The sequence below is a fragment of the Clinocottus analis genome, unplaced genomic scaffold (assembly GCF_023055335.1).
Source record: "Clinocottus analis isolate CAN_PGR_092001 unplaced genomic scaffold, fCliAna1.0.p SCAF_5, whole genome shotgun sequence".
Taxonomy (NCBI): domain Eukaryota; kingdom Metazoa; phylum Chordata; class Actinopteri; order Perciformes; family Cottidae; genus Clinocottus; species Clinocottus analis.
In genome coordinates this window covers 10,275,403-10,298,043 of record NW_027176207.1, presented here as the reverse complement: position 1 = coordinate 10,298,043, position 22,641 = coordinate 10,275,403, and the positions used below count along the sequence as shown (strand labels likewise).

General features: G+C 39.2%; 3 protein-coding genes across 5 annotated transcripts; 1 reads left to right on the top strand and 2 right to left on the bottom strand.

Annotated features, from left to right (window-relative positions):
- Nucleotides 1-6,921: 6,921 nt before the first annotated feature.
- Nucleotides 6,922-9,750, bottom strand: LOC137802176 (complement C1q-like protein 2). The gene is made up of 4 exons (XM_068599813.1): nt 9,613-9,750; nt 7,585-7,668; nt 7,363-7,491; nt 6,922-7,281 (listed from the first exon to the last, which is right to left on the bottom strand). Exons 2-4 carry the CDS (start codon nt 7,610-7,612, stop codon nt 7,001-7,003), a joined length of 438 nt encoding a protein of 145 aa, XP_068455914.1. The 5' UTR covers nt 7,613-7,668; nt 9,613-9,750; the 3' UTR covers nt 6,922-7,000.
- mettl27 (methyltransferase like 27) lies at nt 9,314-11,688 on the bottom strand. Of its 2 annotated transcripts, none has more exons than XM_068599810.1 (6): nt 11,412-11,688; nt 11,088-11,223; nt 10,733-10,864; nt 10,301-10,436; nt 9,991-10,083; nt 9,314-9,861 (listed from the first exon to the last, which is right to left on the bottom strand). In XM_068599810.1, the coding sequence occupies exons 2-6, from the start codon at nt 11,205-11,207 to the stop codon at nt 9,653-9,655; spliced, it is 690 nt and encodes a 229-aa protein (XP_068455911.1). In that variant the 5' UTR covers nt 11,208-11,223; nt 11,412-11,688; the 3' UTR covers nt 9,314-9,652. The 2 variants fall into 2 exon arrangements, with proteins under 2 accessions (XP_068455911.1, XP_068455912.1); XM_068599811.1 differs by having other exon boundaries at nt 10,733-10,861.
- A 440-nt stretch (nt 11,689-12,128) lies between these two features.
- Nucleotides 12,129-21,571, top strand: nf2b (NF2, moesin-ezrin-radixin like (MERLIN) tumor suppressor b). 2 transcript variants are annotated; one of them, XM_068599808.1, is made up of 17 exons: nt 12,129-12,304; nt 12,671-12,786; nt 13,449-13,574; nt 14,186-14,308; nt 14,808-14,891; nt 15,228-15,296; nt 15,544-15,626; nt 15,753-15,828; nt 15,952-16,089; nt 16,415-16,489; nt 16,586-16,699; nt 16,806-16,928; nt 17,127-17,344; nt 17,561-17,663; nt 18,247-18,386; nt 18,471-18,639; nt 19,003-21,571. In XM_068599808.1, the coding sequence occupies exons 2-17, from the start codon at nt 12,697-12,699 to the stop codon at nt 19,048-19,050; spliced, it is 1,779 nt and encodes a 592-aa protein (XP_068455909.1). In that variant the 5' UTR covers nt 12,129-12,304; nt 12,671-12,696; the 3' UTR covers nt 19,051-21,571. The 2 variants fall into 2 exon arrangements, with proteins under 2 accessions (XP_068455909.1, XP_068455908.1); XM_068599807.1 differs by having other exon boundaries at nt 12,129-12,413.
- Nucleotides 21,572-22,641: the final 1,070 nt, after the last annotated feature.

Here is a 22,641-nt window from a genome sequence, read left to right as displayed (position 1 = left end):
GACAGCCATGATCAGTTCAGCTCTCTAGTAGGGTAATATGGCACTATAAGCTCCTTAAGATGATGGTGCATCACCAGTTTAGCCTTTATATGTAAGGAGAAGGATTTTAAATGTGATTCTTGATCTTACAGGAAGCCAGTGGAGCTAATACAGGATAAATATGATCTTTCTTCGTAGTCTTTGTTAGTACACGAGCTGCAGCATTCTGAATCAACTGGAGAGACTCAAGAGACTTACCGGAGCAGCCAGATAATAAGGAGTTACAGTAATCCAGTCTTGAAGTAACAAATGCGTGAATCAACGTTTTTGCATCGTTTTGAAACAAGATGTGCCTGGTTTTTTAAATGTTACTTAGGTGAAAAAAGGCAGTCCTTAAGATTTGTTTTACGTTGGAGCCAAAGAACAGGTCCTAGATAACTCAGAGATTCCTTACAGTGGTGCTGGATGCCAGAGCAATGCCATCAAGAGAAACTATATCATCAGATAATTGATTTTCTAAGGTGTTTTGGGCCAAGTAAAATCACTTCAGTCTTCTCCGAGGACAGCAGGAAGTGCAGGTCATCCAGGTTGTTATGTCTTTTAGACAAGCTTCAAGTTTAGCGACCTGGTTGATTTCATCTGGCTTCATCAACAGATATAGTTCAGTACCAGCTGCATAGCAATGGAGGCTTATGGATTGTTTCTGATAATATTGCCTAAAGGAAGCATATATAAGGTGAATAAAATTGGTCCAAGCACAAGACCTTGTGAAACTCCATGAATTTCTCAACTTTGGGTGCAAGGTCACCCTCTGCCTTGAATACAGGGAAGGGAAATGACAAAGCCCATCTTCACCATGAGTGACAATAAATGGTTCCAAGTTTCCTTGAATTTGTTTCACCATGATTAATACGTAAACAATGTCGGTGCTATTAGGTGGGACAGTGAAGTCTGTCTGAGACAGCAGGAATTTCTATCTTCAGACAGATTTATTTTTATTGTGAAAATACATAAACAAGATTAAATACCACATTTCCACAGAGTTATGATGTATTTCAAAGCTGAAATGGATACCTCATGTGTTAGAATACAATTATTCTGTTATTGAATAAGGTCCCACATGGGATACCTGTATTGCAGAAGATTGGATTTCGTAAGGATGATTGGTTTGATTACATTTGTGCAAGATGGCCCAGACGGCTCTGTGTGCGGCAGCGGACACCGACAGTGAGTGAATCCCTAAGTGACTTGTCGAGAAGAAAGACATATTTACAATGCCGTGTCTCAGCAAATGTATGTATTGTTTGAAGCATTTGAAGAAGGAAGCTAGGCTTAAATATCATGTGTGCATGTGTGTTTGTGTGATTGAGTACGGTGTCCATGTGTGCAGTAGCCCAGCTCTCCTCAGTGCTGCATGGATTTGCATCTTATTGTCAAAGTTTATCAGCTAAAGAAGCCATTCACTTTTGTGCTATGCTACCAGAAAGACTCGGCTCAATTGAATCAACATAAAAATTCTCCATATAAAATCAATGAAGACATTTATTTCTCTTGGTATTCCCACTGCCTCAATTCAAATCGGAAGGATAAATAGAAATTTTGTAGCCTGTTAATCCCTTCTGAGGCTACACAGTGGTTACAGAATAACAAAACAATGCATATATATATATATATATATATATATATATATATATATATATATATATATATATATATATATATATATATATATATATATATATTTCTTTGTTGGGATCAAACTATATATATATATATATATATATATATATATATATATATATATATATATATATATATATATATATATATAGTTTGATCCCAACAAAGAAAAAGTATACAGATATAGCACACACACACACATACATCACACTGAAACAAGCCCTGTAGATATCAAACAGTCAGTTTATATCTACCATTTGTCTTGTGCAGTCAACTGTTGCTGGAGTTTGACAGATTAGAGAAACCCCATAGGCCCAGATGACTGATGTGCAGCATTGACCTTGCCAGGTACAGACGGCACACAGGCACACACACACACACACACACACACACACACACACACACACACACACACACGGACGCACAAATCCACACCCACATACAGTACGAGCATGTGCAAACACAGTCAGCCACGATCCACCAATATTTGTAATGAGCAGCCATTAATCAGGCTTGTATATTGACTATGTACCAGGTATGTGGGCATTCATGCTTTGTGAACATCTTTTACATACTCAACAGGTACACCATCAGAATAAAGACAATTACAACACATAACGATGTGAAACCAAAAATTCTTGTTTTTACTTTCAAAGGAGAAGATCCAAAATTTGCCTCTCGGCAGCTCTCAAAATGGTGAAGGTGAGCTGGTGTTAACAGTGAAAACTACACTGAAAGTGTTGAGAGCCAACAGAGTTTACCTGAAGGGGAACCGGAGGATGGGTGCTACACCCATGCTCCAGCGCCTCGGTCAGGACCACGGAAGAAGAGCACATAGTTGTTGTAATGTCACACATTTGTTTGTGTACTGCTGATTTGACTTGGGTTTGACATATTGGCTGTTATCATCCTGATATTTTGGCCGTCACTATCTTGATTTTTTGCAACAAGTGAACCAAGTGACCATGTTTAGACTATATAGAAGTAATTAGACTCTGAAAACAGCTCTGGTAGCGATAGCGACCTGTCAACCACAAGGTAGCCCTTACCCAAAACATACTATGTTTTATTTGCCATTTTACTTTGTATGGGACCATCATTTACTAAATGAACATCATGCTGTTTTTAAGAGGACTTTAAACTCGGGATTTAGACCATAAACTAGTGTTTAAAATGTTTGATGAGGTAATAAAGTGAGAAGTAGGGAAATTTTCTCAAAGACTTCCATCAGACTTCTTTTTGGGGAGCCGGCCCCTGTTGGCCAGTAGAGAGGAGGTAGATTTAAGGTACTTACCAATACTTCCTATTTCAGAACTGAAGGTTGCCGACCGGTCGAGACGACGTTATCAGCTGTACCCACTGGATGAGAGCAGTGCAGATCAGCAGCAACCAGTGGGGTAAGCTCACATGCACGCACGGAAAGCACAAGCTGCAGGCCCGAAGCATAAAATGTTTGGATCAACATACGCAGGGTTCTCTGTTCAGATTTACATTACTCCGCTGTATCTCTTACATTTACAGATAATAGTCGTTCGCTGAATTAATGATTTGAATGTTTAATACAGCTCCTTTAAACTTTAAAGAGAGAGCCAGGCGAGTGTTTGTCTTGAGCTAATCTACTCCATTCAATTCTCCAGCAACATACTGAATGCACAAACATGACAGGCTTTTCAACCTGCTTGTCCAACTCGTAGAAAGTGAATAAACATAAATCCCAGAATATGGAACTATTTCTTTAAATCCTTCTAATGCAGGACATTATACCCTGAGCTGACCTAATCCTAAATATGACTTTTGACAGTAAATCCAAGAACAGTCTAAAAATAGTGCACTACCAGAAGAAAATAAATTTAAGATGTCATGATGCAGAAAATTGTCCTCAGCCTTCTTCATTTAGGAAATATGGACATGTATTCATTTTTATTAGAAAGAAGAGATGACGGAGTGAAACGGATGTCTTAGTAGTTTGGACTTTGGCTCAGTATTTGAGCCAACACTAACCGCACATTGTACACAAACTTCAAAACAAAGTGATTAACTGTGAAGTGTTTAAATTAAATATGGGTCAAATAATCTCAACTCAGCCCCAATTAATTACCATAAACTGAATGGGGATGAATAAAATTACACTTGGCTAGTGCCTGTCCCATTGTTCTTTACATCATCTACATTTTTTTCACAGGCATTCATTCATTGCCAAGTTTACCACGGTGACACCAGGCAGGGAAGCTGCTCGCTTTCATCTGCAATAGAGCAGAATAGCCGTGAAATCAATATCTCTGAAGAAGCAATACAGTGTATGTAGATCCTGCAAACTTGGCTTATTGCCAAGATACAGTTCGACAGAAAGAAACTGCCCTAATTCTGTTCATATTGAATGTGTGAAAATAAAAGATATTGGTTGGTTTTACTGGATGACAACTCCTGTCACCTGATTCACCTCCTCCACATGCTTCACACTCATGGAAAGAATGGGGTTTGCATTCTTGCTTTTGCTGAGACGAGGCCTACAGCATCCAATTATTTCACTCCTTTAAATGCCTTCACAGCAAAACCTCTTTTAAAAGCTTGTTCTCTCTTTCTTTCTGTAAGTAGGACGTGATTTCACTCCTTTAAGTCTTTGTAGCGCAGTCAGCGCTGCCTCGAATGCAATTTCTCTAAATGTACCGCTGTCCCTTCTCCCCTGTTACTCTAATCTATGTGCCACAGGACCGATCACAGTTAAAACAGATGGGAGAACGTGTCTCATGTCTCAATAGTGGAAGAGGAAGCAAACTCATCTCCAGGGAAAATTAACTCTGTGAATGAGAGTCATTCTCCCAAATCTGAAATTCCTGTGGCTGTTGGACTTTGCGCTGTGATGAGTCCCTGTGAGGGAAACCCTCTCCCTCATCCACTTATCTCCTTCACTCTTCCTTGGTTCTTAGCAAATCCTTTTTTGTGTGTAATCATAATCTCATCCGAACAGATACATCATTGCCATTGAGACAGGCAGCAAAAGGCCCTTAAAGGGATTCTGTAAAAGAGAAAGTTTCTTTTTTTTTTGTATTACTGTGGAGAATCCAGTCTAATTTTAGCTCTTTTTAATAAGATCAAACACACGTGGGAAGCACTAAAGTAAGAAACAGGAAGTCTGACATTTGGGTACACGGTTTCTCTTACTACAATCCAGTCCATGCACTAACACCCCAAGATTGATGGATTCATCCAGACTAACATTTCTTGTCCATGTGAGAAATACTGTTTGTTAATCTCAGTTCAGATCATGTCTTTATTGTCTTACAAGGAACATATTTTTTGCAGTAATATAGTCATAAAAAGTATAGTATAGCTTTAACTATTAAAACTACCATAAAACTATGAGATCCATGATCAACAATTAAAGGTTTATGTACATTTATGTTTTCAAACAATTGTTTTTACTATTGTTAGGCCACAACGAGGCAACACAAGCTGCATTGAAAACAAAAGCCCATCAGTCCGATCTCAATGTCCCCCTCAGGCCTTCGACCCTGAACCCCCTCAGGAATTGAACGGCTGTCACTCGGTAAATTGTCGAGTGAGAGGCAACAAGGGCTCAAGATGGTATAAAAACAAATTGGACAGTGGCGACATAACTTGTTACCTTGACGGTGCCGAAACATGTTATGTACGACTGTGGGATTTGATTTTACATTTTTACTGCCTAATGTTAAAGTCTGACATAATATTCAAATAATCTATTTACAAAACATCCCCATTGAGCAAAAACTGCAAAAACATTGTGATTTCACATTACACTTAGCAGAGGTATGTTATGGGGATTTCAAGCACAGACTTTCCCAGAGGAAATATTCACAATTCATAGCTCTGTGACGTTAAAATGAGCAGTTAGCGGAATAGCCCGAAAGGAAAAAAGGTTAATGGAGAGAACGGCAAATGGGTGTTCATCCTGGCATATTAAATTAAGACAGTAACATTAAAGATTTAGGATGGTGTACCAAACCAAGCATAGGCTACAATACACACCTAACATTAGTTTATACATCAAGCTTTTCATTTTTTGGTTTTAATGCTCTTTGTATAAAAATAAATAAATGGATTATTTGACAATGACCTCCCGTTCATTTTACAAAGCCCGGAAGACATAAAATTATGGCAGTAAACAATTAAAACCAACATTTATACACTATTTTATAGCATCATCATGATAAGTGATGTTTGGTAGCAAAATACTGTCCCATTTGTATTTATACTGTGTCAAGCATTTACCAGGAACGGTTAAGTGCCTTGCAAGATTAAATATTTGATGTCCAACGTCACTCAACGTTGCTCTTCTAACTGGTGAATAAGTAACGTTGAATAATGGAGGTTGTAATGATAACCTTCTGATCTGGACTCATACGTCTGAAATAAAGTTGAATGATTGCGTTAATATAATTAAGAATACAACTTATTCATAGATTTATCTGGCCTCATAACCCTAAAATAATAGTTAAGGATATAAACAGACGCGGGACACGTGGACACTGCAGGCTCTCCTGTGCAGTGTGTGTCACTGCAGACAGGAACTGTTTCATGAGTGGAAAAACTCATTTTTTAAACAAAAAAAGGCACTTGACAGTAATAAATAGTTTAGATTTTTGATAGTTACAATGATCTTTTTTTTTTTTTTTACCTCTCATCACAAATACTACTGAGAACAGATGTAAAGAGTCAAAACACCAAAGTTATGTGTGATTTGAATAAATATCCATTCGATTATATTTCTTTCTTTTGTATGGTGATCGTTACATTTAGGTGACATCATTGCAGCATACACACTCTGACAGCTGGTTTTTAAAAAAAAATGATGCATGAACTTTGTTCATTAGTGTCAATAGAGAACAATGGCTTAGACCTGAGAGGTATGATTATTAGATAGACCTTCTATTTTAGCGCTATTTCCATTCTATGCTAGTTACTTTGATGCCGCTACATTTAAAAGATCATTATTTTTTTTACTAAAACTGTATGTAAAAGCTAGGATTAGCTCCATCTCCAACTTTAAAGTGCCCCTTTTACATTATCTAAATATTACAGTAATATAACAGCCTATATCAGCCTACAACACACACAGGGGCTTTTTTCTGTGCAATTCATTTACTAGTTTGAGACGTACGGTTTTAGTATGTGAACATCAGGGCAGTTCTTGTAAATGTTCTATTCGAAGATAACAGCTTTATTTCAATGTTGTTTTCATCGGATAACATAAAAAGCAAGTCAGATTCATATTCCCATTATTTGATGGATTAAATCGCAATGTAGCCCATAACCATGGGGTTTGTGACACATGAATCACGCAGCAGCCTAAACGACATCCTTACAGCGAGAAGAGAAGGGTGCCACTGAAGGTGTTGTGGTTATCGCTATCGTCATAGAGAGAATAGGTTGATGGGAGAACCAGGTGAATTGTGTCTCCTGCCATTAGCTCCAAGACAACAGAGTTAGTGAAATACTTATAAAGTTGATCCTCCTTCCACTCCACGTTGAACATGATTCTTTGGTTGTTCTTGTACACATATACACCCATGAGGCCTGTGTGGTTAGCACACACAGTGAACTGAAGGTAATAGACCCCTTTGACTGGTGCTGTGAAGTAACCTACGGAGTAAAAGTAGAAAAGGGAAAGCAATAATTATTGATCGATGTAAACTTACATATCCATGTGTCCAGAAGTATTACCTGTAGCTGGACTGTAAGCATTGCCGATGTTGGTGAAGACCTTGCTGTATTTCAGTGTGATGTCTGCATTGCTTGGTCCAACATATCCCGCATCAGTCAGAGCTGTGTAAAAGGCCACCTTTGGTTTCTCTGTCAACACAAAACAAGTCAATGTATCATCAATCTTTAAGCTTAACCTCGAGCTCGCAACAAGCCCATCAGTTCACGGACACACTTCTTCACCTGCAATTTGTCTCTCCAGCTTGTCCATCCTGGACTTGGTTAAAAGAATTTCAGTCTCACTGCTCCTCAGTCTGGTCTGTAAGTCTGGAGGGGATGCGACGGCAGAGTTACAGAGCAGAGCAAACACAGCACAACAAATTATATGCAATAGCTCGACTCCAATCTTTTGACCCAATCCTCAAAAAATATAGACTTGAAGTGCCCAAACTAACTGTTAAAGGACAACATTATGAACATGTAACAGGACAAGTCTTTACCAGGAGTGTCTGTCTGCAGCAGCTTAAGGTGCTCCTTAAGCTCCACCACCATGTCTCTCAGAGCCCTCACCTCCTGCCAGACGTCAGGGGTGGTTTGCTTTGTGGTCTGCTCCATCGATTTGTCACCTGTGTCTCTTGGAGCTGTGTCCTGAAACTCTCTGATCCCACCCACCTCGGCGAAACCCTCCCCCTGAGCCCTTGGCCCACACAGACTGAGCAGCACCAACAGCAAACTAAGAACAACCCTCATGGTCCAGTGTTAAGTGCTGTGGTGCAGTTGAACCGTCTTATATAGTTTCTAAATATTCAGCTGACTGAACTAATGGGAAAAACAACATGTGTTTTTTGTTTGATAGTTTGGTTCAAGGCCTCTGGTGCTGGTGAGAAAATACAAGCTGCATACTGTTGGAACAATTTAACTATAAACCCTCTCATACAGCTGCGAATACACTCTGTTTATTAATACACACATAGACAAACACTCAAAGAAACTCACTTATCCTGATGCTTTACTGTGACTGAGGATTATCTGATGAAATTTAGAGTAAAACTTTTTTCTTCACTCTGATAAATTAAAAATGAATACAAAACTGTCCTCTGTTAAAACATTGTGATAGTCTTTAACATCTTATGTTGTGATTTTTTTTCATATTGTAAATTATTTGTTAAAGCATTAATAACCCACATAAAGTCAATATGGTCTCCATGGCCCTCTGGTGGCAACCCAAATACATAAACTCAATCTGGACAAAGCAAAGTCCTTTAGGTTGCTGAACTATGGTCAAGGGTCAAAGGTCAGATAGCCATGCGTTCACTCACTCACATTAGATATGAGATCTCATTATTTTCTGGTGATCCATTAAACATCAAAACCTGAAAGAGGACCTTTTAAAGGCTGTAGAGACCAACACTAAAAATTATTTTTGGCTGTAGTTCATAAACATTGAGCGAACTGTCAGTATCTTCCACCATGTGTACTTTGATTCAGATCCAAATGCAGGTAAAATAACACATTTACAGAATTCTGTTTAATTGATGAAGGTCGCGCTCCTGTTGCTTTTTGGTGTTTCATTAGAACATTTTCACTGTTTATGCTGTTCATTGAAATAAAAGCTGACAATTGAATGAAATATCCATACTTGACTCAAGACTTCAATCAAATATAATTATTGAAGCTCATATACTCTCACTGTGAAAAGTCACACTGTCAAAAGGTTTGTAAACATGTTTTGATGGAGAAATAAATGGTTTTCCAAATTGGGTTTTTATTCAAACAGATTCAGTATTTTCAAAATCCAGTTCCATGTGTACCAACACTTAATTTAAATATGGCTAATGGGTTGCCTGGAGTTAATCGAACCTGTTATCTGAATCTTTCTGCTGAGTCACAAAGTGCATGCTTCATATTCATATTACACTTTTGAGTTGATTAATTGCAAATATGAATTCATTAAAAACACAGAAAACAGACACAAGTTAAACCTTCGTTTATCACATGGTTCTCATGTTTATACAATCATTTTCTATCAAGAATAGTTTACAGTATATCCACTAGATTGTGTACACATGTAAGAACCTGAAGTGTTGTTTTCCGATGCCAAGTATACTGCAACATGAATGAAGCATGAATATTGTTCAAAGTGAAGCTGAAACATTTAGTCATGAACGTTTGAAGACTTTCATTTATATTACGGATCAAGCTCTAAATATTCCGAAAGATGAGTAAAATTAGTCATTTGAACGTTTTGTATCCTCTTGAGTTGTTTTGTACCTTCGGCGTGATGTGACGCCTCCGTTGTTGTGTCGATGTGTTATAGTTGTAGCTTCCTATAAAGGTACACAGCACCAGATACATAGCCGTCCTCCTGCTCCGACACCGCTCTCTCCCAGTCCTCCACCTCAGCGACCTCCACACAAGTCCAGAGCCCTTCATCCTCCATCTGCTTCAGCTCACGCTCCAGGGCAACTTTGTATTCCATGTTGTCTTGGTTGCTTCTAGTTGTCATGCAAACATGGCCACCTAGTGGATTCAGGTCATCTTCATTATTTTTGATTGATTAAAATTTACAGACAGTGAGGAGATACTTATTCACAACCAAGAATCAGAATTAGAGTAGAGGCAGATTTAAACCATGAGACATATTCTCACCTGGTTTGGTGGCCTCGCACAACTCTCTGACGACACCAACCGGGACCTGACCTGCACTGAGTGCCCCAACGATCACAACCACGTCAAACCAACCTGCAGGAGGAAGTGAAAGGGAGAGGACGATAAGACACTTTGCAGTACTAGCGAAAATATCAGGAACGATTAGGAATATTAAATAACCATAATATCATGAAAGATGAATATTTTTTTTTTAAATAAGTCAACAGAGTCGTCCTACCCCGCTTGAGGATCACCGACTAAACCACAGAGACAAACGACCGATGTGACACGACTTAAACCATAAAATTACCCTTCTGGACCGGTAGTGGCCCCTCCCCCAGCATGGACTGCTTCAGGTCCTGGTACAACCCGCTCTCTTTGGCCAACGTCAACATCGCCTCGCTTCCATCAATCCCCACAAAATGTCCAAATCCATGTCCCTTCATCTGTACAACACAGACACATTTGGTACTGGTCAAACCAATTGAACATTGAAAACAATTGATTATTGAGACTAAAAACTGTAAACTTTGTTTTGTTCTCATTTGCAAAACCATAAAGTTGGAAATAAAAGTTTTGATCCAAACATTAAAATATGAGCAAGGACAGAGGAAATTCACTGAATTTATACGTCTAAACTGACACAGACCCAACATCAACAAATGAGTCATATTTCATTAGAAATGAATATGTTTAGTCTGGTAACTCTTCTCAAACAATAAATGACATATTAATGAGTTACCTGTTTGACCACCAGTCCTGTACCACAAGCCACATCCAGGACTACAGCTGCTTCACGATCACCGCTGAAATGGGAGGAGATGCTGTTTGCAGCCAGACTTGGTGCACGGTACTCCAGAACAGCCACATCCTTCTCAACCCAGTTAAAAAATAAAGAACAGTGGCTGTAGGGACAGATAAAGAAGGCATACACAAGCAATCTACACGTGGCTAGTTTTAAAGAAACTAGAAGACGTCTTTTTAATGTCCCCTGCACAATAATATCAGTTAAACCAATCCTATAATTTAATTGGAGGACCGAAAAACACTGCCTATATGTTTGCTTTTATTATCTTATTATACTTTCATAAACTCACCTGATCGTAGTTCTCTGCCCAGGAGTTGTAGAAGTTGACCTTTTCCCCTGAAGTGGTGCTTTCATGAGCTGATAAGATAGTGGCTTTCACATTTTCAAACGTGTTACTAACAGCTTCCATTAGGCTATTGACAAACCTGTTAAAGAAAGAAACATATAGACATTATAGTGCATGGAAATGGCAGCTCAGTAGCTACTCCACACTGTGTAACTACTATAAACTAGTTGAGTTGTCTTTGCTTGATGTTATTTTAGAGAACAATGGTCTATGGTTATGAATATATACATTACACATAGAATGAACACGCAAGTTAGTGAGAGTTACCAGTAGCCTGATCGGTTGTCTGTTCTTGCAATTTCTCCTCCAATCGGGTATGAAATTGGTTCCTCTAACTATTTCTGAAATACGGCGGAACTAGAAACTGTGTTTGTATTAGGAGCGAAATGTGCCAGGAAAACAGGGTAGCGCGTAGAGACGTGGTTCCGTATGTAGAGCTGGAGGAGGTCGCTGCAGAGTCGGACTGCGGTCAAAAAGTTAGGAAAACCTCATAAAGCGAAAGAAATATGTGAAGGAGGATTCAGACAGATAGAAGAAAAGACAACCGCGGTGCTGCCTACGTAATAATAATGCGACGGCGGTTGTTGTGTAAGTCTGCCGTGGCGATACGTCCCGAGGATGGACGACAAAAAGCGCGTCTGTATGGAAGCGCGTCTGACACGAAGGTGCAGACAGTTGTTATTTTGGTCGCTGTATGAACATCTTTAAGTGACAAGTTTTTGCATAAGTCGTGTTTTGATGATTTGTAGACTTTTCAGTCAACCAACAGACAGACAGATAATTATGCATTAAAGTTTTTATTTGGCGTGGTGCTGCATTCACGGTCACCATCCTACTTGCGCCTGGAGTTGCAATATTTCCGACAACAAGTGAAGGCGGCAATGTATCAAATCCGCGCACATGCGCAGTGGCTGAATCCCAGGCTGCGGTTCGTGTTCCCACCTGTAGAGTGACTTCGGAGTCAAAACAAAAAATCTTCTGGAAAGTCCTGATATGTAAAAGCAAGCTAACCAACGAAAGCACGCAGCTACAGATAACTTTAGCAAAGTTGTTTCCAAATGGTGTTTTAAATAACTTTAACAGCTCACAAAGTAAATTCGTTGGATACATTTCATAATGGAGATCTCTCCAAAGTCCCGCTCTGTCTACAACTTCTTTTGGTGCGTTTCCGTGGCGTAGCTGAAGAGCTGGCGTTGTCTAGTATAATATCAGTTAGCTTAGCATTGGACTCCCTTGTTGGACGGCAGGCGTGTGTACCGTAGCTCGCTGGTAATGGGCCTTTTCTACATTTCAGCTGCACGTTGTCTTTAACTAAGAAGTACACTAACGTTAACGATGTGTTTTTTCCTTGTAAAACTGCTTTAAACTTCACATCATTATCGCCTAGCTTGTTTCCAGCTCAAATACCACTTTCACTTAACTGTGGCTCGACTGTCCAAAACGTTTAAAAGTGTAAATGTCACTGGATTGTTCTAGTTACTGGATACAAACCTTCTCATCGCTTGTACAATGTCATGTTTGCACAGGTTTCGTTGACTGCAACACCCTAAACATGTCTATCCTCGGATTGAAGAAGAAACAGCCAAAGACTTTCAAAGTCAAAGTTATCACCATGGATGCTGAAATGGAGTTCAGCTGTGAGGTATGGATTTATTTAAAGGCTGGACTTATTAGTTTTTTGTATAAGTCTTGATGTGTAGATGTATCTAATGGCTTATGAATTCGTATTTCAGTTCTACTAACTTTGCTTAATGTAAGAGACAAGAGTTCAGCATGTTTCCTCATATATACGAACCATTCATTGTTTACTTCTTTTTTTTTTAAATATGCCTCGTGCAAGAAGTCGTTCAACTTCCTTGGAATCGCATCAGTCAGGATTTCCCTCCAGGGAAATTGTTAAGCAGATGTTGTAAGCTTCCCTGACTGCTGCATCTCATTTTGTAAACTATTTAACTACACTGTCTACTTGATAGTCACGCTCTTTAAAAAAGTAGCATCTGCTGTGTGAAATAGTGCCTCTGCTTTTATCTCCCCCTGATAACGTGTATTGATGTTTCATGTTAGTGCAAGTTGGAACACCTCCACTATAAGATACTGAAAAAACCCTTTGAACTGAGTTGAATCAATATTTTACCATAACGAGTAAAGTTGATATTCTGTTTTCCACAAAAAGAGCATGAGATATAAATTTATGTTTGGGATGCTTTTACCAGGGAATGGGTGCAGAACAGCAGCTGCAGAACAACATGTTTGCTTTCAGCCTCTTAACTCACTGGTCTCGATGTCACTTGCTGTTTCTCTCAGGTGAAGTGGAAAGGGAAAGACCTGTTCGATCTGGTGTGTCGCACTGTAGGTTTGCGGGAGACCTGGTTCTTTGGCCTCAGGTACACAGTAAAGGACACCTACGCCTGGCTGAAACAAGAGAAACGGGTGAGTAAAGGCGTGAACTGGCTGAAGAGGGGGAAAAAAACACACAACTCCAACAATATGGTCAAGTGTGGTTTAAATGTTTTGCACAATGCAGATTATTTTGATGTGTTGTCCACCATTTTAAATGTTAAGCTACTCTGGATTAAGGGGAATGGAACTAATTCTGCAACACATTTATAATACATATACATATATAATTCATTTATTATTTTTCAATCAAATAATTGTTTTGTCTACAAAAATTTCGCAATAAAAAAATACCCATCACAATTTACCAGAGTCCAAAGTGACATTTATATTGAGCATCAGTCCAAAACCAAAATAAATTCAGTTTAAAATATTACAAAACAGCAAATTCTCACATCAGAGAGGCCAAAGTGAGCTGATGTTTGTCATGTTTGCTTGATAAACTTCTGTAATTAATTGATTATTTACATTGTTTATAAATTCCAAGTTGACCAATAAACAATTATTTGCCAAAAGTATTGCAAGCAACTAGGTAATCATCACGTTACTAATCATCATATGACATTCCAGCTTTACCAAGAGTCAGGTCTAAAATAAATTAGACCTGACCTGATTTTACTTCTCCTGTTTATTTGTTCACCAAGGTCTTGGACCAGGAGGTTCCCAAGGACTCTCCCATTACATTTCATTTCCTGGCTAAATTCTTCCCAGAAAAAGTAGAAGAAGAGCTGGTCCAGGAGATAACTCAGCACCTCTTCTTCCTACAGGTAATAGAACTGATAACATTTATTGTAAATTAACTTTTTGCCCAGGGATGCACTGAGCAGACTTTTTCAGGACCGATACTGATTTGTGGGCTTGGAGTATCGGCCGATATCGAGTCCCGATCCGACGCCATTAATTAATAAACTGTATGTTTCACTTTGTGGAAGGAAGTAGGATAATATTTTTATGGTGAAGGCAATATCAGGTGTGACTCAAATGTAATATAACAAAGAAATACATCGATATAATTGTATAAAATTGTTTTTTTTGTGATTAAAATGAGGGCAGCAGATCACCCCATTGTTGCAGATACCCGTTTCAGCCATTTGAGTCAGTATTGGTATTGTTGCATCTTTTCTTTGGCATCATTGTTTGTTTGTTTTGTACAAACACTTTTGTGGATTTTGTTGTCAGTTTTATACTCATAGGTAAACAGAATTCCTCTCCATGTTTTAGAAAACTGAATTCATGTTTTATACATTTATTCAAATTTTTGTATAGGTGAAAAAACAGATCTTAGATGAGGAGATATTCTGTTCCCCTGAAGCATCTGTTCTGTTGGCGTCCTATGCTGTCCAGGCCAAGGTAAGAAAGCCCTACGAGGTTAATGTTCTCTTACTGTACCATCACCAGCAGTATGTTTGTCCTCCTGTAAGAAACAAAGTTTGATCATCTTTATGCTAAGAGGCTCTCTGTGTGTGGAAGAGACAGCTCAACTTATTTACAGTGCAGATGGTGTGTGTGTGTGTGTGTGTGTGTGTGTGTGAGTGTTTTTGCACCATTATGTATATAATGGTGCAAAAACAATCTATTTTCTTTTCTGTTTGTCTTGGATATATATTTTTAAGTTTTGTTAATGTGCAACAGTAACTATATTTATTTCTTTGTTTTTCGCCATCTTCTCCTCAATTTCATTCACAGTATGGAGACTATGACCCAAACTTTCACAAGCCGGGCTTCCTGGCACAAGATGAGCTTTTGCCGAAACGAGTAAGTTTACTTTTTGACTTTCGTTAGTCACTTGTACTAAATGTCTGTTTGGTGTTTAATGCCACCGCTGTGTGTGTGTGTGTGTGTGTGTGTGTGTGTGTGTGTGTGTGCGTGTGCGTGCGCGTGTGTTTTGGCTCAACCTTCTAAATCCTCAGGCTGTTCATCATATCATCTGAGATTTGGTTTGTGTGTGTGTGTGCGCATGCTCGCGCAGTACATCATGTTTTTTCCTGTGTCTGTGTTCTAGGTTTTGATGCAATACCAAATGACCGCTGACATGTGGGAAGAGAAGATCACAGCTTGGTATGCGGAGCACAGAGGCATCGCCAGGTAGGACTGGCGAAATCCAGCATTTAGAGAGAAATGAACCCCTTTACAAAACGTGTTGTCCTACATTCTTGTGTTAAAAGTATTGTGCTTTGATGTGATTGATTATTTGTCACATTGTCCATACAGAGATGAGGCTGAGATGGAATACTTAAAAATTGCTCAAGACCTTGAGATGTACGGTGTCAGCTACTTTGCAATTACAGTGAGTGTCAATAACTGTGCCTTGAGGTTCTGTCAATGAAGGTACATTTTGCATGGTGCTTTAACAACCTTAAACATTACTGACATGGTCGGTTTACATTTCTTTCACACATTTCATTACCAGCAAAATAAGAGGGACACAGACCTGTTACTTGGAGTGGATGCTCAAGGACTTCACATCTACAACCCCAACAGCAAACTCAACCCCAACAAATCCTTTCCTTGGAGCGGCATTCGCAACATCTCTTACAGCGAAAAGGAGGTAAATGCAAACACTGGTCTCTGGTCAGGACCTGCATTTTCCTGTCACCTTGGAGGAGGTGGAGAAATGGCTGCATTATAAAGTGGCAACCACCTTTTTTCTTATTGATTAGCTGCATGTAAATTCCACATCCATCATTATTTTGCGAGGAAAGCTTGAATATTGTTTTGACTTTATATGTGGAAAAGAAAACTGCTAATGCATAAAGCTGTTCATAACATCTGCAGCAGGATTTTCACTCTAATCAGTTGGCTGTGTCAAAACAATGCACAAAAGTTGAGTCAATAGTGTAGTAAAATGAACCTTTAACCTTCCCATGTTGCAGTTTACTATCAAACCCCTGGATAAGAAGAAAGATGTTTTCAAGTTCTACTCATCTCAACTGCGCGTCAACAAGCTGGTTGGTCGGCTCTTTGTCCAAATGAATGTTCAACGATAACAAAGTTAGGTGAGAGTTATGTGAAGTAAGATTCTGCTGGTTTTCTGTTGTCTTTAGATCCTGCAGTTGTGCATCGGTAACCACGATCTATTCATGAGGAGGAGGAAGGTGGACTCCATTGAAGTGCAACAGATGAAAGCTCAAGCCAAGGAGGAGAAGGCCCGCAAGAAGGTCAGTGTTCTCATCGCCACAAAAGTAACAAGAATAACCGATTAGATGTGATTACACTATGCATACACATATATAGCTTAAATGGGCTTTCCTGGCATCCATCTAGATGGAGCGTCAAATCCTGGCGAGGGAAAAACAGATGAGAGAGGAAGCAGAACGGGCAAAAGAAGAGATGGAACGAAGACTCTTCCAGCTGCAGGACGAGGCACGACTGGCCAACGAGGCCCTGGTGAGAGCTTCGTTTGTGACATGATTTAATTGTTGAATCTTCCAGACTTTTGGTGAGCTCCTGTTTCGGCAACAAGCTTCACAATCCTGTTGTTGAGAATACCGAGCCAGATTTCTCCATCAGGCGAAGCGCTAAACTCTTCCGCAATCTTATCTTGGTATTTACTGATACTAGTTTGTTACAATGCCTTTTCTGTAGTTGCGATCTGAGGAGACAGCAGACCTGCTGGCAGAGAAGGCTCAGATTGCTGAAGAAGAGGCCAAGCTGTTGGCCCACAAGGCTGCAGATGCTGAGCAGGACAGGCAGAGGTTAGAGGTCACCGCCATGAAGACCAAGGAGGAGAAAAGGTTGATGGAGCAGAAGATGAGGGAGGCAGAGCAGCTGGCTGTGAAACTGGTGGAGCAGTCTGAGAGAAGGTCTGGAGTCATGTTGACTGGTGTCGCCTAAAGCATTTGTTTTACTTAGTTATTACTCACTTCCAGATGTTTTTATATGGATTCAATTGATCTTATCTTTCATTGAAAAGTCAATGTTACAATTAAGTTATATGAATCCATAATATGTTTATAATACTCTCACTGTTTACTGCATGTTAACCGACAGCCTTGAGCCAACCAGACCTTTCATTCCAGGTTGAAGGAGGCAGATCACCTGAAACAAGACCTGACCGAGGCAAAGGACGCTGAGCGGAGAGCCAAACAGAAGCTGCTGGAGATCACAAAAACAACATACCCTGTACGGTGATGCTACTGCTGCATGTGTGCTCTTTGTGCTGATGCCTTTGTTCTTTCTCTTTGTGGATGAATGTAGCTTTCTTTGTGTTTAGAAGGCTGTTACTGAATATCCCTGCAATATAAATACAGCTCCTTTCAGTGCAGTCATTTTGTTAGCTCAAGCCATTGATTGCCTGCTGTGCTTATTTCTAAAGTATGAATCCCCAATCTGTGATGGTTAGTGCATTTCCTCCACTATTGGGAAGGGTAATCATCGTTGTCATACTAGAAAGGAGCCTTTGTGATTCTACATTTTCCAACAAAAAGCAATTTAACCAGATAAATATACTACCAAACGAGACATGATAAGTGTGAATACAATGTGCACTAATACCCCAACTATTAAAATGTTTTTTTATCGATTTGATTTAGTTGTATAGGAACGGTTTGCTTTTATTTTGTGTTGTCAGGCCAAATAACAGCTATCAAAGGGCAGGTACGTCACTATACATAATGCATAAAGTACATTATGTGAAGCTTCATATCACTATATATTTTTGCCATTGTGCTACTGCATACTTGACATGTGTTTGCCTGTCTTGCAGCTCATAGCAGCCTACTCCGCTCCACCTGCACCTCCTGCACCTCCTGAAGCAGCCGACTTTGCATATGAATCAACATCTTCGCGCCTTGACTTCAAGGACTCCGACATGAAAAGGCTGTCTATGGAGATCGAGAGAGAGAGGTGAGATTAGATCCCCTGCAACAACACTTTAGAAAGACAGTACAGAGCCAACTGTGCATGATATCCTGACATGCTTTAAAACAGGCTGGAGTACATGGAGAAGAGTAAACACCTGCAGGACCAGCTGAAGGAGCTGAAGACGGAGATCGAGTCTCTTAAACTGGAGGAGCAGCAGCAACAGGCTGGCGTCTACAGCCTGCGCAATGAAGCGAGGGGATACACCCAGGAGCCTGTCTACTTACCTCACAGCAACGTATGTATGCGCTCTTCGTATCATTATGATTTCATTTGACAGTACACAGATGTTGACTGTCCTGTCTGAATTGTTATTGTATACATGGAGCACAAATATTATCTTCTATAATTAAATAAGAAACATTTCTTAAGCAAAAACAGTTTAGAGGGTTTCTGTTTTAAATACTTTGTCGTGGGGTGACTACACATGTAGGATGTGGAGCACATGAAACACGGAAGTATTAACGGCATCAGTATTGATTTTACACAACTGAGCACATACGTCTTGTCTTTAAGTTGCTTATCACACCACAAATGCACATTTCTTTGCACAGAGTTTGGCCTCCTTTTGCTATTTTAAACTGCTTGTCTTGTTTTACAGCGAAACTCTGCGTACATGTCTCAGATGGCCTTCTTTGAAGAAGTGTGATCCGAGTCCTGCAACATGAGGAAGAAGGGCTCCGGCTGTTGCGACCCAGTGCTTCCTCAACATGTTTGATTATTGTTTTTACCTGGCTGAAACTAACAGACCGACACATACACCACGACTGTGTGCTATGGAAAGACTTTAAATGTTCCCTCAACAACAAAGCCGCTAGTTCGGCTGCCTGCAGGTTGTCTTGCTTGGTCGTACCACCTGCTTCATTACAGCACTTTCCACATTTCTTTTTACGTACACAGTGAACACACTAACGTGTCATCCAACACTGATTCACGACATGGTGCTGAAGACGGATGTATTATTGTGTTGCTGATGTTTTCTTGTGGTTTTAAGGGACATTTAGCTGTAATGTGTCATGTGACAAGTTAGACATTTATCCCTGAACAACATTTTGGGACAGGGATTCATGGGGGTTCAGGGGTTCATGTTCGAGGCAGAGCGGCTTTAGGCAAAGTTCCTGTATTCAATGTAATTTGGTAAATTACCTTTTCCAGGCTGGAGGATATTCTGAAAAGTTATGAATATCCATATGATTTTATTAATATGGTCATCCTCTTTCAAACCAGCAAAGTGTTTCTCAAACTTGACTTTTCAAAATAGTAAATAAGAAATGAATAAATGCCCACATTTCTGATTATACATGTACCAAGCTAAATGTAGCTTTGAACACTAAATACACTTAAAAACAACTCTTGATCATTAATATTTAATGTAAAAAAAATAAATTAGTAATCTTGCGGATAAAAGTAATTTATAAAAGTCGTGATTGCGACACAAAAGTCCAAATCTGACGTGTGCAGGGACGATGTCTAGATGTGACACTCCTTAAAAAGATGAAACGCTGTGTTTGGTCTTTGTTTCGGTCTTTTACTTGTGTTTGTCTGCTGTTGGTTGGTTTTCGGTTAACAGCACACAGGTGCCTCTGTTGTTGTTAGTGCCTCGTCGTGGTAGTTCATAAACATATAGTGTACACTTACAAGCTTTAGCTCTGCCATTTCAAGTTTTTATATTTCATACTGTAGACTTGATGTGCCTTGAACTTTATTTTTTACTATTACGATTGGAGTTACTACGGTTTTATTCGCTCTCATCGTGCTCATGTGTCTTAGCAATATGTCCGTCAAGTTTGGGGTTAATGCCACACCCGATTTACAGATTCAGGCCTTTCCTGTTCTCTCTTCTTCCTCAGCTCATGTACTTCTCAGGGTCAGTGTTGGAGACGATCACTGCAGGTAGAATCCATTCGTTTCAGATAAACAGTGGTATCCATTAACGTTTAACTTGGTTAAGTCCAATAGTGATTCAAATGGTAAAGATCATTGACGGCAGTGTGTGTGCAGTGTGTGTGCACTGTACTTCACAAATATAGACCTGCATAAACTTAGTGAAAGTTCATTCATTTCCACTCCTCATTGTATCCTCAAAAAGGGAGAGGCTGGATGCCGAATGCACAGCCAGAGACGCAGCGTGTTGATTATTTGGACAGACTTCTTTATGGACTGAACAGGGAAAAATGATTGGTTCATTTTTTCCCATTGGTTTATAAATGAGGCCAACATTGGTCTTGTGTATATGTAATTGTGGAAGTGTCCTTTTTTTTTTTTCAAACCATTACATAAGTGCTTCAATTTGTATTTTTTGACCTTATTTATTTGTCCTATAAATGCTTAAATAACATCACCATACATGTTTTCTTGCAGTCATTGTGGGGAGTTTGTTAAATATTTTTAGAATGGGTTTATCCTGCCAAATTCAAGTCCAGTCATTAAAAAATTGGCACCTTAAACCATCTTGTGCCTATGGGTTGCCTAAATGTTTCTCATATGCACAACACTGTTGTAATGATTTGATTTGTCAAATGATGTTGTGCATATAGTTTAATTACCACATTGATCATACGGCATGTTTTTTGTTTTTTGCTTGTGAAAACATCAGTTGTTGTTTTATACACAAGGATTTAATTAATCTAGCGTAATGTGTCTAGAATAGATCATTCTTAGAATTAATAATCTCAATATTTCAGAGTAACTCAGATGTTTTAAAAGTCTACTTTGACTGCTTAAATTTTGTAGACAAGTTTGCACTTCAGACTGAATTCAACAAATATTTGCAAATTAAACAACTTAAATTGTAACTACATGACATCACTATTTATACAATTTTAGTAAATTACCACAACATCCAGTAGTTTCTATACAGCATGTTTACTTGCAGATTAGATAGATTTTTTTTAAGTGAATTAGAAAGAATCACAGCCTGACATCAGCTCACGCATCTAGAGTACAAACCTAAGGCAACGGTATTTCAGAGCAAAAACATTTTCTTCAAGTGAGAAAATACTGTTGACACGAGCCTTTAGAGACTCACTGCTTTTGAATACAGTGATGAAATCTGCATCGTGTGTCTGTGCATTCAAAAATATTCATATTGAAATGAAGTGAAGAGTGTTACTGTGTTTACAAAAGCCATTTGGATTTGTGTGCAATGAAATAAAAATGTACCCTAATTTCATATTGGTGTAATGAACTCTTCACAGCCATGTTGGGCTAAATTAATCTACGAGTTTGTACTGTGATCTTTTGTTTACATTGAACCAGAAAAAAACAAGAGAACGTGTTGGAGTTCGATCATTTTTTAAAGTCTGATACAATAACGGAAGCAGAAAAAAGTAGACGGCAGAATAATAAGCCAATATCTACGATGAGCGGATAGTTTTGGGTTATATATTTAAGATATAACTTTTGTGTGGGGAAAAAAAAAAATAAATGAGTCAGATCTAACAACAATACCACTTGTCAATTTGCTGCAAAATCAGCTGATCCCATAATAATCTGTATAGTCTTCTTTTACTGATTGTATGGTTTAATCAGAGTAGAGAGCAAAACAATATAAGTGAGCTTCGGTCCTGGGCTGCACTGTTGATGTGCCTGGAACTTTATTCTTTTCCTATTATGAGTTCCTACGGTTTTGTTTGCTCTCATTGTGCTCATGTGTCTTAGCAATAGGTATCCTTCATACTGTGGAGGTGTTGGCTGAGCTCTCTTCCCTGATGAACCACACCTCCCACCCCATACAGGACACTCTGGCAGCGCTGCACAGCTCCTTCAGACACCGGCTGATTCATCCTCGGTGTCTCAGGGAAAAGTACCGCAAGTCCTTTCTTCCTGCTGCTGTCAGGCTGCATAATAAGCTGAACCCCCAGCAGACCACGAACCACCTGAACACGTGTGAACACTTTAATTTAATTCATCACCTGGTGCAATACTTTCATATACACTTTTTTTTATATTCCATCTGTAGATTTAATATTCTCCTTATTTTTTATTTTGTTTTTTTTTACTGTTTTACTGTTTATTTATATGACTTGATCTTGAGCTTATCTTATCTTAAGTTTGGGGTTAATGTCACATCTCGATTTACAGATTCATGGCTTTCCGCGTAGAGTTTGCATGTTCTTCACCTGTCAGCGTCGGTTCTCTCCAGGTTCTCCGGCTTCCTCACACAGAGGAAGACATGCATCCGAGGTGAATTGATGACTGTAAATTGCCCGTATAGACGTGATTGGTTGTCTGTGCCTGT

What these genes read in the sequence shown, in the direction of transcription:
- LOC137802176 (XM_068599813.1), bottom strand. Translation starts at nt 7,612, where the DNA reads ATGGACAAGCTGGAGAGACAAATTGCAG. An exon ending in GCTGGAGAGACAAATTGCAG is followed by an intron (nt 7,492 to 7,584) that starts GTGAAGAAGTGT and finishes TTGTGTTGACAG; the next exon opens with AGAAACCAAAGGTGGCCTTT. An exon ending in TGCTTACAGTCCAGCTACAG is followed by an intron (nt 7,282 to 7,362) that starts GTAATACTTCTG and finishes TTTACTCCGTAG; the next exon opens with GTTACTTCACAGCACCAGTC.
- mettl27 (XM_068599810.1), bottom strand. Translation starts at nt 11,207, where the DNA reads ATGGAAGCTGTTAGTAACACGTTTGAAAATGTGAAAGCCACTATCTTA. An exon ending in GCCACTACCGGTCCAGAAGG is followed by an intron (nt 10,084 to 10,300) that starts GTAATTTTATGG and finishes TTCCTCCTGCAG; the next exon opens with GTTGGTTTGACGTGGTTGTG. An exon ending in GTGCGAGGCCACCAAACCAG is followed by an intron (nt 9,862 to 9,990) that starts GTGAGAATATGT and finishes TGAATCCACTAG; the next exon opens with GTGGCCATGTTTGCATGACA.
- nf2b (XM_068599808.1), top strand. Translation starts at nt 12,697, where the DNA reads ATGTCTATCCTCGGATTGAAGAAGAAACAGCCAAAGACTTTCAAAGTC. An exon ending in ATGAGCTTTTGCCGAAACGA is followed by an intron (nt 15,297 to 15,543) that starts GTAAGTTTACTT and finishes TCTGTGTTCTAG; the next exon opens with GTTTTGATGCAATACCAAAT. An exon ending in GACTGGCCAACGAGGCCCTG is followed by an intron (nt 16,929 to 17,126) that starts GTGAGAGCTTCG and finishes CCTTTTCTGTAG; the next exon opens with TTGCGATCTGAGGAGACAGC.